Consider the following 13,998-nt stretch of genomic DNA (forward strand, 5'->3'; position numbering starts at 1 on the left):
CATGACAAGTTTTTAAAAATATTTGCTTTGTCATCACTCTTAGTTGCACGTGTATACCACCTTTCAATTTTCTTCTATACCTCCCCTTGCATGGTTGTCATTTCCTTGGCTTCATCTTCAACCTTCTTATTAGATGTAGCCATCTAAGCTAGAGCAAAATCGTGATGGGCAATACCAGTGGACATGCTCACATATCTCACAAGAGAGCAACAATGCCAAGGTACAACAAGACTCACGAGAAGAAACATGCTCAATTAAGAACTTTCTTTTTCGAATGTAGATTTCCAGTGTAAGCAAAGGCACCACATACAGTATTGTTAGCTTCTATCCTGTTTTGTCCCAGAAGTTTATAAATTAGCACATTTGAAGCACATACATCATTTCAGCAGTAATCTGGAGTGCTTAAGAAAAGCCACTGGAACACAAACCCCTGATAGCTAGCCAACATCCACCAATAGCAAAGCCAGTTCCATATATGCCCCCGCTCAATTCGTATTTCACCCAAAATAAAACACACACACATAAATGACAAATAATCATCAGCTTCTGTAACACTTCCTTCTCAATACAACTTTTGTCAAAGTTGTGGATACAGGCCTCTTTTTAACAAGGCATTGTTCTCTTTACAATGAAAGTAATCTCTTTACATCTGAAGTATACCGCCTCAGAACATCTTTACAAATAACAAAGAATTTAAATTCCATTTTCCAATAATTCTATGGATGACCTGTTCCTTTAAACCCCATTCAGCAAAGGATAATGCATCCAAACACCCTCATCCCAAGGGATAACATGTTGAAATGCACATGTGCTTTTATTCTTAAATCTACAGCTTCCCGTATCAGACAGCAGTTGGAAAGCCATCCAATCTTAAATATGGGGGTTAGTCGAGTCATGAGACATCAATTTATTTCCTATCTGAACAAGTTTCCACTGTAAACCTTGTGCTTGATTCCCCGTGAGTGTGGATGGGCTCTTTAGTCCTTGGAGTCCAATGAAGCGGGCAAAGAATTTACCTCTCCTCTTGCAGCCTCCACACCCATCTTCCTCAACTGCTCTAACTGCTTGAGCAACTCCAACCTTTCTGGAGCATATGCTGAGGGAATCTGTGTTACAAAAGCCAATGCATTCTTCAAGCCTTCTAGATACACATTATCCTATGAGTAAAGTAAGATAGACTACTTTATGTTAATATCACAAAGTCCTTTGAAGAATGATTGGGTATTATAATCCTTTTTGGGATAAAAGTCATCAGAAAGCATTGAGCTAAAACACTCCTTATATTCCTGTAATAAATTAATTCGTTTTTACTTAAAACATTCAGGCATCTTAAATGAAATAGCATAACTTAAAGACAAATATTCAGTTTGATAACTCAATTTTCATTTCCAATCAGGTCTTGAAGTCAAAAACATTTAGGACACAATTTTTAATACCTTAAGACTTTTCATGTTTTGGTTATTAGTATCTTATGTAATACTGTGACCACACTACAGCTCTTAACACATATTTAAATGTTACACTCACGTTCTTATCTATCAGAAACTTTCATCGGTTTCATGAATTGTTGTAAATTGAAAATTACAAACCGTTCTCAACTTGTAAATGAGCTACTAAAAGCAATCAATCATATTTGATTCCTTTGCAGTCTGTCTGGAGAAGTGCCAAATGTAAATGGAATCTCTCTCTCTATTGACTGTTCAATTCCTTACTACTTTATCTTTTCTCAGTTACTGCAATGGAGTAATCATCCATCGAGGTGGAACTTGTACATGATCTATTGTATATTATGATTAGCGTTATCTATTGGGTGTAAAGTCCCTTTAATCTCCGTGTGTATAAACTTAAGGGTGTGAACACACCCTTATTTGTACCCTGACATATAAATACATTTTATTCTTTGTGTACCGTAACTCAACTGGTACACTCATCTTGGAATTCTTTCACTAACTCAACTGGTACACTCATATTGGAATTCTCTCACTCTCACTCTTAACACTGTTTTGCTCCATTTCTGTCTCGCACTCCATTGTGCACTCATCTCAACAAGTTGGTATTAGAGCTCTTGGCAAGAGTGTGAGTGCTTCCCAAGAGTGCGAGTCAATTCTGCATGTGTGAAGAAGCCGTTCACCTTCTCTGTCAGTCATTGAGAGCAGGCCAATTGTCGTTTTGACCAAGCAACAAGTTAGCTTGGTCTGGCGCAGCTTTTGCGGGTTAGCGGCAGCCAATAGTGTCCGGTCAACAGCTCAAAAATCTGTCATGGGCAGGCCGCAGCACATGATGACCCACGGAGGCTGACGGAGACAGGTCTGACCAGCATGGCAACAGTCATGACCAGCATTCATGACCCAACGGACAGTGTGGACCCAGGCGACGGCAGGCGGCAGCACGTGAGACCTTTTTGATGATGTGGCACATTTTTTAAAGCCCCAATTCATGCGTGCAAGCACAATTCTCAATTTTATGCAAATTTGTGCTCGGAAATTTGGGGCTTTTCCCAGATTTGATGCTGGTCATCCATAACAGTGACATCGGACCCAGAAAATGCAAATATTGTGTACATTGGCCTTGAAAATTTTGGGGCTTTTTATGTATCAGCGAAATTTTGCCTAGTTGAGCCAAATTCACTCACATTGGTGCACATTTGGACCTAAGAAATTTAGGGCTTTTGCAAAATTCTGTAAAAATTTGCTAAATTTGCTTGTTTTATGCCCTCAAGAACACATATTAATGCAATTGGGGAAGATTGATCAATGAAAATTTGGGGCTTTTGCCGAAATTTGTGGATTTTGGCAAAAATTGATGTGTGGAATGTACATTGGGGACATTACTAAAGCAATCTTGGTGTTGTACGCACTGAAATTCAAGCTTATTATCTCTCACTTGCAAGATTTTGAAGAAATTGCAGAGAATTCTGGTGTTTCTGTGTATCAAAAGTGCTTTTGGGCACATATGTATGCAGTTCACATGTTTGGTAGCTCCCATTGAGTTGATATATTGCTGAATATTCATGGTGTAGTAGTCTTAGTGATCATTTGCAGATTTGGGATTGTTGCAAATGTATTTTTGGTGATATTGCTAAAGTGGGAGTCACTTTGCAGTGGTGTATGCATGGATTATATGCTGAAATCTCAGTTATATTGTTGAAACTTGAAAGTCATTCCTTCTACTGTTGTACATGAACTTGGATTAAATCTTGCTCTTATCTCCTGAAATTTTGGGCTGAAATCAGCTCAATATTCAGCCTAATATTTACTGTTATAAAATACAACATTGGTACTTGGCACTTTGCTGAATAATGGCCACTAATGCTTCTAGCAACAGTGACACTAAATCCCTTCTTGAAATCAAGAGGTTTGATGGCACTGGCTTTGACTTGTGGAAGGACAAGATGCAAGGCATTTTGTTTCTCAAGGATTGTGATGATGCTCTCTTGGAAATCAAGCCTGCAGCTATGATAGATGAGGATTGGGCTAGACTCAACAACAAGACTATTGCATACATTAAAATGGTTGTATCTAATGATGTACTTACATTAAGCGTCTTGATATGGCTTATGCCATATGGAAAAAGTTGATGGACACTTATGAAAATACAACTCCAGTAAATCAAGTGTATCTCAGGCACAAGCTTGTAAACATGGAGTTGGATGAGTCTAAGCCAACATCGAAGCATTTGAGTGCTTTCACAGGGATTTTGAGTCAATTGCGGGACTCTGGTTTCTAGCCCTTCAATGGTAAATTGAAGTCTATTTTCTTGTTGGTGACTCTGCCTGATAGTTGGGAGTCTTTGGTTGTTTCACTAAGCAGCAAGCCTACTTAAACCTTTGATGGTGTTAGGGGCTCTATTCTCAATTAGGAGATAAGAAGAAAGTCCAATGGAGAAAGCAGTGGTTAATGCTATGATCTTAGAGGCTGGTCTAAAAAGAGGAGTAATGCAAGAAATAAAGGCAAAAGTAGGAGTAAAAGCAAGGGCAAACAACAGGATGTTACTTGCTATCAATGTAGACGTAAAGGGCATAAAAAACCCAATTGTTGGTACTATAAGAAAGAGCAAGAAAGAAAGAAACAAGGGAAAAAAAAGAATGATGACAAGAAAGATGATGATAGCTCTCCCTCAAAACAAGTTGCAAAGGAAAATTTTGCATCTAGTGTGGTCATTGAAAAGCTCTTTCGCATTGAAGAGATACTTGTTGCAACCTCATGTAATGATGTAGACATTATGACAACAGCAGGTGATATACACATTACCAAAAAGGAGGTGATTGATGCCTTACTTTCAGCTCATGATGAGATGTCCCAATCATGGATAGTGGACAACGGTGCCTCTTTTCATGTTACTTCTTGTTTGGAGTCATTTTCTGAATACACTCCGGGTTGCCTAGGCAAGGTTTACTTGGGCAACAATTATGCATGTGAAATAGAGGGTATAGGTACCATTCACCTGGTCCTTGAAAATGGCCAAGAGCTGATTTTAAAGGATGTCAGATATGTACTTTGGCATAAAGAACAATCTATTGTTAGTTGGGCAGCTTGATGCAAGAGGATATTTTACTACCTTTGGTGGTGGATCTTGGAAGGTCCACAAGGGCTCTATGCTAATTGTTAAGGGTAGCAAAAAGGGGACTTTGTACTATTTGCATTGTAAAGCATTACCTTGCAAGTTCTTGGTTGTGGCTGAAGTTCATTCACAGATGAAACTTTAGCATAAAGGACTCTGTCATATGAGCCAGAAAGGCCTTCAAGTTCTCTTCTTTTGAGGGAGACTTCATGTGAAAAGCTCTGGTCTTGACTTTTGTAATGATTGCATATGTGAAAAACATGTGAAGTCTCCTTTTTACTCTGGTGTCGTTAAGAAGTCCAATGCTCTTGATTTAGTACACTCTAATGTGTGCACTATGCTTGTTAATTCACATGGGAGTGAACGATACTTTGTCACTTTTACTGATGATTTCACTGGAAAGTCATGGATATATGTGTTAAAGAGCAAAAAGGAAGTATTGGATGCCTTTAAAAGGTTTCATGCTTTTGTTACCACACAGAATGGCCTTAAGTTAAGAGCTATAAGAACGGATAATGGAGGCAAGTATGTTTCTAACGAGTTCAAAAAGTTTTGTGAGATGCATAGCATTAAGAGGGAGTTGACAACCCCTTACAATCTTGCATCAAATGGCGTGGCTGAGAGAGATAATCGCACACTTTGTGAGAGAGTTAGATGCATGCTGTCCACAGCTAATCTCTCGTAACAATTCTGGGGAGAGGCTCTTAAAACTGCATTCCATGTATACAATCGCTCTCCCGATCATGCATTGGAAAATGGCATTCCTAAAGAGGATTGGTCTGGCAAACCTGCTTCATATGACCATTTGTGTGTCTATGGTTGTGATGCCTTTGTGCACGTTCTTGTAGATTAGAGGACTAAACTAGACACGAAATCCATAAAGGGCATCTTCATGGGATATGGAGATGAGGGAGAGATGGGTTATAGAGTTTGGCTTCCTCACGACAAGAAGATAGTACGCAACCAAGAAGTAGTATTTAATGAGGCAAAGTTGCTGAAAAATGCTACACATGGTAACCTTGACAAAAAGAATGTCAAATTTTGGTATGAACAACCAGCCATTCAGCAACCATTAGCTGAAGATTTTATTCCTTTTGATGCTGAAAATGAGCAATAACCTATTGTGCTACAACCAAAAGATAATGGACAGCAAATAGATGCATAGGATGGAACAAGACAGCAAGAAGAACATGCTGAAAATAGGTTACAACAGCAAGAAAATGCTGAAAATCAGCCACCAGGTGATGGTATGCATATACTTGAGGATGTAGACCCATTGCCTAACGATACAGATCATTGGGTTAAGAAGGTCTACACGTGTTGTTTTAACCATCTTTGGATTGTATCTTATTGACCAATGAAGGTGAGCCTCTGACATTTAGACAGGCACAATCACGTGAAAACAAGAGAAAGTGGGAGCTTGCTATGCAAGAAGAGATGAAGTCTCTGTATGCGAATAACACATGAGAGCTTGTACCTTTGCCCAAGGATAGGAAAGCCATTCCTAATAAATGGGTTTACAAGCTGAAATGTATTGATGGGAAGCCCAAGTACAAGGCACGCTTGGTTGCTAAGGGCTATACACAAAAGGAAGGCATAGACCTCCAAGAGGCTTTTTCACCAGTGGTGAAGATGACTACGCTCCATGTTTAGTTTGCTCTCACTACATCCTTGGATTTAGAGTTGGATCAGATGGATGTGAAGACTACTTTTTTTCATGGTGACTTGGATGAAGAATTGTACATGAAACACCCCGAAGGTTTTGCTATTCCAGGCAAAGAGCATTTAGTTTGTAAGGTGAAATGTAGCTTATATGTACTAAAACAAGCCCCTAGATAGTGGTATAAAAATTTTGATGCTTTTATGCTCAGCCATGGGTGGATTTAAACACAATCATGCAAATCATCACTTATACACTAAAAAGGCAGATGATGAAAGCCTCATTGTGCTGGTTTTGTATGTGGATAACATGCTGATTGTACACTAAAAAGGCAGATGATGAAAGCCTTATTGTGCTGGTCTTGTATGTGGATGACATGCTGATTGTAGGAAAGCATAAGAGTACTTTAAATGCTCTTAAAAGGCAGCTGAGTTTAGCCTTCTCAATGAAAGATTTGGGAGCAGTTGAACACATTTTGGGCATGCGCATTAAAAGAGATAGAGGACAACACTTCTTGTTTCTCTCAGAGGACAAGTACATCAGCAAAGTACTTGACAGATTTAATATGGTTGATACTGAGCCTCTTGGTGTGCCTTTATTGCCATATACAAAGCTTAGAATTAATATTGTGGAAGCTAATTTAATATTAATAAGGAAGGTTGCCACTTGGCAAAGCGTCCTATCCAAAGTTTGGAAAGGCTGAATTGGGCTGAAGGAGAGAAGGAAATCTCGTTTTTGCAATCGAGAGTTGTTGGGGAGAGGGGTTGGATTGCTGCTACATGCTTTTGGGGCTATTTCCTAGAGACCATCTTGGTGAAGGGGACTGCATATTCTTGACCTTGGGAAGCTAACAATTGCTGCTGATGCACTTTCTCAGAAAGATTACAGTCTTGAATGCTCCAATTGCTACTGGTGAATCCATTTGGGGCTAGAAAAAAAGGACATCAGCTCAAAGTCTGGTTCATGACCAAAACATGCTTGGAATGGAGTCACTATTTTTAAAGCTTTAGTTGGACCTTTGCTTAGGATCTAACCATAGTTTCTGCGAAGTATCCTGTTACATTAATGAATGTAACTTATGGGGAAACAGCACGAGAGATGACCATCCGAGGCCTTGGGTGCCCGTACGGGGTTCGGGGGGCTTAGGAATGAAAGTGGGAACAAGGCAATTAGTAAGTGAATTATAAATTAGTATAACTCATGAGAAATCGACGGCTGGCAGGATGCTAGGCACGCATTGTTCCTGAATCTTCCTTAGCGTGGCTGAGAGGTGAATCAATAGACTCTCGTGCTTTCTGACACAGGGCGACTGCAAACACTGGTCGCAACACAACACTCGACACAACATATCCTTATCATATATTGAGTCATTTCCATGATGGTTCAATTTTTCATTTTCACTACTACATTTTATTGTGGAATATACCTAGAGACACATTGATGCTTAATATCCTTAAACTTAAGGAAATTTTCAAGAGAATTTGACAAATATTCACTTCCCCATCCGTTATGAGGATTTTAATTCTTTTCACAGACTCATTTTCTATCCTACTTGTAAAGCCTTTGAATGTTAGAGTTACATTAAATTTGATTTTCAAGCCAAATACACAAGAATATTTAGTTTTTGTATAGAGCTATAAAGGTTGATGGGCATGGGCTCCAAATTCTTCAAGGCTTTAACAATTCATCCTTTACAAATGGTTTACAATGCATTTCCCAAGAACCCATCCTTCGGATAGCTACTATTGTTGGGAGGCCTCCACAATGTCTAGAAGATCGTTCACCATCTACAATCATTGTAGTAGCTGCAAACTCTTGTAGTGACAAAAGTGGGAATGCTAGAGATTTGCAATCACTAGCTCTCCTATAGAGATGGTGGCAAATGCTTTTGCCTCCCTCGAAATGATCAGCAGACTAGTTTATACAAGCCTTGAAGATGTGACCCTAATATTACAATAATATTCCCCTTCTCAAGGTCTCAAGCCATGCACTTATCTTGCTAGAAATAACAGCTAAGGCAATACAAGATACAGACAAAATACCAGGACATAAGAGTACATCTTAAACATCTATTTTTAGCTACAATGATTACAATGCGTCGAATGCCCTAGACTGGATAAGAAATGTTATTAGCACATTCTACCGTTTTTCAAATGGAGCTGATCCTTGGATATCTAGTAAGTTTTTATGTGAAGTGGTATGCTTAGTAGCACCACTATCAAAATACCATGCATCATACATGAAGGGTGGATGAAGTGTGAAGGGCCTTTCCTTCTTTTGGATTATAAATGCATACAAGGAAGGACTGAGCATCTGAAATGGCATGATTGGCCTCTTCAAATTAGAGTAGAACATTCAGCTAAGGAAACTACCACACTTGAGTCTTTAGTCTTCTTTCATTTTGCAAGCCATTTTCTACACTCTCCAATGTAGTGACACGGATTCTTACAGTGGTGCCACTTGCCCTTCTTTGCATTTTCCACTTTTTGCAAACCAGTCCAAGATGATCCTTGGAGTAGAACTTATGTTACTACCAGACTTCCCTTTGAGGTCGGAGTCCAATAGATTTGGAGGAGAGCTCTTAGGATAGTATTCCATGGTACAGCAGAGTCCATGGTGGCGACATGGGGGGCTGCAGCTTGGGTCACAGACAGAGGTCCAGCATGCGGCTATGAGGACACTCAAGGGAGCATTTCTTTTCTCATCATTGGACAGCATCTGAGCAAGATCCATACCCAAGACTACTCACAGACACAGTGGACTCAAGGACATTGTCACAGATGAAAGCTGATTTCCAGTATCATAGCTTGGTACATATGGACAACGAGATGTAGCCAGGTCATTGATCTTCAGGATATACCCACTGGGAGTCTTTATCGAGGATTTGGACAAAGATAGTCCATACTCTCCGTGGGAGATGGGAGAGGTTGCAAGGCAGCTTTGAGAGGATGAGGAAGAAAAGAGAGGCTTTCCTGAGGATTTGGGATTCAGACACCTTCTTTCACACTACCCCTCAGATAGTCTGGCACTTTAGCCCACGAGATTGGTTGTTTACACAACCATTGTATCTTTGATGTACTTAGTTACTCTTCATAGAGTTTCTTGTACTTTGTATTTATCTTAGGGGAACTTTCTCCGAGGTGTTATTAATAGAATTCTCTTTTCTTGGAAAAAAAAGGACCTAGGTTTCTCTCAAAGAACACGGCTCTAATATCATGTGAAGAAAATACCCTAACACAGAAACACAAATAACATTGTACGACAAAGCATAGATTGATAGAAGAACAATGTTAGGGTTAGGGTAACTGAGAGACAATGAAAACAGAGAATGAATGAAGTGATACGATTATTGAATATACAATGCTCATGCAATAAACACACTATGCAATGACTGAATATTGTATCTCAAACTCTTGTATCTCAAGGATCAGGGTAGGGGTAATGAGCTGGAGAGTATGCCATACTCCTAACGGATCCCAAACCGCAGCAAGATAGCCTCCGGATGTTAAACACCAACAAACCCAGCCAAGGAAGGCTGGATCTAATGCAGATGGTAGTGCAAAAAGAGAGAAATACTAAAAACACAGGTCAGGAGAGAGAAAACAGCAAACGCACATGGGAGGAGAGAGAAAACAGCAGACGCATGTTGCAGGAGAGAGAAAACAGCAATGATAGGTTGAGAAAATGATGGTGACAATTGGAGGAGAAGGAATCTATAGGGCAGCAGCTGCGGCCTGCAAATGCAGCAGTATGCTAACATGGCAAGTTTTACAACAACTAGATGATAAACAGCAGCAGTTGCCTAGCTGAAAACAGCAGCAAATTGATGACAGAGGGCTAGAAACAGGTGCCAGATGAGTAAAGACTCCAATGGACAGCTTGGACTGCGATGTCCTCCGACCATGAACGGGGTGTGGATGAAACTTGCAAAAACGAGATTAAAGCTAAATGGAGGGCAGCATACCTATTTATAGAAAGTTTGGGCCCTCCCAAGTGGGTTTGTGCTTATGGGATACATACACTCTCTGGGAACGCATTTCTTTTTAAATAAACAAGGTTTTTTCCTTAATTAAGCATGTTTTGGGGCTATTTAAGTAAAGCTAGTGTATTTTTAGCTCAACACACAATGCATCATATGAGCCCACAATCGACGATTGGTTCCATCCAACTTGTCCTCAATAACCAACATACGAAATACGTCATTGTTGCTAGCTATGGCCATTGAATGTACTTGATGCAAAAATTACTCGTGTAGAGAAAAATATGCACAAAATCAACTTGTGCTATGTAGCATAGTACAAAGGAGACTGTAAGGGCTCTTACACAGAATTGATAGCTATTGAAAATTCTATACAAAAGGATGAAATATCCTACATAATACTAACAATAGTGCAAATAGAGAACAAAATGAACCCAAAGCAAAATCAGATGATGCCAAGCCCTTACAAGCTTGCCCTCAATATCTGTGACCTACGAACGCTTGTCAAACCTCATCCCAATCTGAGAAAATCACACAAAGGGTATTGACGACTTTGCCCAAGAGGTCAAAGCCCGCTCTAATACTAACTATTGGAATTAGGGTGGAGGAATGCACACATACAACTTGGAGAAGAATAAGATCGAGAGAGCACAATACAAAGTATATTATAGGTATCAATAGAGAAGATTTACAAGACTAAGAATGCCCTAAAGTGGATAGGCATATATACAAAGCCAAGGGAAAAAGCCTCCTAGAGAGCAAAAATAGTGCCCCAATAGCCATAATTGTGTTCGCACAAATCACTACCAAAATATGGTGACAATAGATAATACAACTTCAATATAGATTCTCCTCTTAAACAAAGTCAAAGCCGAGAATGAAGACAGCACACCAAGAGTGTGCACACAAGATAGAATCAATGATAGAGGTGAAGACAAACTCCAATGTGCACACAAACTTCGATATGCACTTTGGACAGAATCAGAGATACTTGTTGAAAGACAAACTCTGATGTGAAGTGTGTGTTTACCAATAATGTGAGATTCCTATGCAACAAACGCCCATTTGTGCCTTGCGAGCACAGACTTTCACCTCCACTGCTGAAGAGGTGTAGATGGCAGCAAATCCCTTTGCATTCGTTGTCTTTGTCTACTTCGATAGAAAAAGTCAGTACAGAAAAGGTGCAACAACTTGCTGATTTGCTGAAGAGCAATGTTGAGAGAAGTGAAATAAAGAGGAATCAAAGGCAGCAAACAGGTGATTATGAGATAGCAAGTAGATGACAAATATTTTAAGTTGTGAAGAGAATACAGCAGTGGACAGCAGGAGACGACAGCATATTGGTGGGCAGGTAGGAAAAAATTGGCAGATATGATACGAGACAGGCACAAAGAGCAATCCACAATAGCAAATATCAAGTACTGGATTAGTAGTCAACCACAAAGGGACTGGTGCTGACTGCAGGTACAGTTGACAGGCTGCAAGGACAGTAAACATGTGGAGAGAGTAGCAAACAGGTGCACAGAGGCAGCCAGCAATTGAACAGGAACAAAGAACAGCAAATTGAGGAAGCTATGTTATCAACACTTGTGAAGGCTGAGAAGGTTCTGATACCAAATGAAGACATGTTTGGGCATAGCGAATGAAGAGAGGCACAATGATAGAATGTCATTCAATTGATTAGATGGAATGACTGATTACATGTCACAACAAAGGTCCTTTTATAGGCCTTCAGCAAAGTTACAAATATCCACTACTTTTTAGACAATTCTTGGTGTGACTACGAGTGTCACTTTTTCTAGAGATTTCTTGATATTTCCAGAAAAATCTACCTTTCTCAAGAATAAAATTTGGCTAGAGGTGTATTCATATGCATGTGTTGACATCACATATACATGTCCATTGAATTGTGTTCACATGCATGTATACAAAATAATTATTTAATGCACATGTAAATACAAATGTGCAAATAGTGCTCACATGGAGCACTTCGACGAACATTTCCAACAAATGCACCCTCTCAATGAGCACTTTTTAGCCTCTTGCGTAGGAGGAGTTTTTTACCCATTTAAGCACCCACATTGGGTGTAGGTCATATACCTTAGGGCTTGCACCTTTCTTTTCACTCTTGCATTAGTGAAGGTACACTTACACAAACTGTGGGTCTGCTCTATCTCATTTCACTCTCTCTTCTGTTCATTGTTTCCTCTCAATGAGCACTTTTTAGCCTCTTGCATGGGAGGGGTTTTTTACCCATTTAATCACCCACATTGGGTGTAGGTCATATACCTTAGGGCTTGCACCTTTCTTTTCACTCTTGCATTAGTGAAGGTACACTTACACAAACTGTGTGTCTGCTCTATCTCATCTCATTCTCTCTTCTGCTCATTGTTTCCTCTCACTCTACCTCGATTTCAATATTTTTGCTGAGGTAACTAAGCATGAAGATCCATACCAGCAAGCAGTTGTGTCTCAGGCATCAGAAGTTGTCATTTTCACAAAGCAAGTTCATGATATGCTCCATTTCACTCCAAGGCAGCATAAGATGTCATACAAGACCTACTAACAATCCATCTAATCCAGTAGATGATTGGGTAGTGGATAGTGGTGCTCCCAACATATGTGCAGGCAATAGAGATAGTTTGACCAGCTTATACTAGCCCATGGTTAGAACATGTGCCGTGACAGTAAGCATATGTAGTTGACAAGGCAGTTTTCCTCGCGATTCTGTTGATGGGGCCAGCAAGTAAGAATCACAATCATCCTTGTACTCCATCATTTGGAATAGTTTTGAAGGAATTAGGTCTCAATCAGAGACCTGCAATGGCCAAACGCTTGCCATGGTTGACACTGATGTTCATGCATACCAGAATCAATGATTTAGTGCACAAAAAGTCACTGACCTAATGCTGGAGTAGTAGTTTGTGTGTTCTTGTCACGATTGCCATTTCCTATGCTACAGGCTTTTGTAAAGCTGCCCATTACCCCAGGCCATAAGGTAGTGATGGAGAGGATGTTAGAGGAAAAGCAGGGGTAAAAAAGTCCACACCTTGATGTAGCCTATGATTAAATAAGTAGTTGTTTTTGTCTTTTAGAGGAGTTTGTAGCCCTTAAGACATTACACTATGGGAGGAATCTCTTGCCTGGGGAAGAAAATGAAATTTTCTCGCGGCGTTCATGATTGCAATGATATCTCTGGCTGTTTGTAGCCCTTCTGACATTCTAACTATACTAAAAAAGAATGAACTCAGGAAAGGGAAATCTTTTCACAACCTTCAAAGTTCACGCCTGCAATGATATGTCTGGCTTATTGACATTTCATGCTAGAATGCTTCACCAACATGTAAATTGATGATTTTAAAATTGTTTGGGTCTAACTCAAAAGAAGCAACTCTCTTGAAGATAGATGTATTACCAGAGCAGGGATATATTTCTGTATTCCCGCAAGCATAGCTGCATGCCCAACAGCTGTGACCTACAAGTACCAAATTAGGAAATTCTAAGAAACGATACCAACAACCTTTCCAACATCACAGGTAAAATTTTTGTTATCAAGATTGTAATGGGCCATAAACATTGTAACTTGAGAAGATTAACTTACAGGGAGAAGCATTAGGAAACCTATTGGTATAACTGATGCTAAATCTGTGCAAGTTCTTCTCAAAGTTTTCTTCTCTCTTTCTGTCAATTCATGCCCTGACATACTGCTTTTTAAAAGGGTCACCGCTACAACTACATCTGTTGCAAGAATCTGCGTTCCTTTCAACACATCCTGTAAAATAGAAAATCTGTTATGTAT

The 13,998-nt window shown here is 39.7% G+C and overlaps 1 protein-coding gene across 4 annotated transcripts in view; it reads right to left on the reverse strand.

Annotated features, from left to right (window-relative positions):
- Nucleotides 1–523: 523 nt before the first annotated feature.
- LOC148036462 (uncharacterized) overlaps nucleotides 524–13,998 on the reverse strand; it is a 69,921-nt gene continuing 56,446 nt past the window's right edge. For all 4 annotated transcript variants that reach the window (XM_087678443.1, XM_087678442.1, XM_087678441.1 and 1 more), the window contains 3 exons: nucleotides 13,801–13,971; nucleotides 13,615–13,674; nucleotides 524–1,106 (listed from right to left, as the gene is read on the reverse strand). In XM_087678443.1, coding sequence (XP_087534569.1) covers nucleotides 978–1,106; nucleotides 13,615–13,674; nucleotides 13,801–13,971 — 360 coding nt within the window. In that variant the 3' untranslated portion in view covers nucleotides 524–977. The remainder of the gene's footprint in view (nucleotides 1,107–13,614; nucleotides 13,675–13,800; nucleotides 13,972–13,998) is intronic.

The sequence above is a fragment of the Lygodium microphyllum genome, chromosome 5, assembly GCF_053477565.2.
Source record: "Lygodium microphyllum isolate KBCC chromosome 5, Lygodium_microphyllum_v1.1.10, whole genome shotgun sequence".
Classification (NCBI taxonomy): domain Eukaryota; kingdom Viridiplantae; phylum Streptophyta; class Polypodiopsida; order Schizaeales; family Lygodiaceae; genus Lygodium; species Lygodium microphyllum.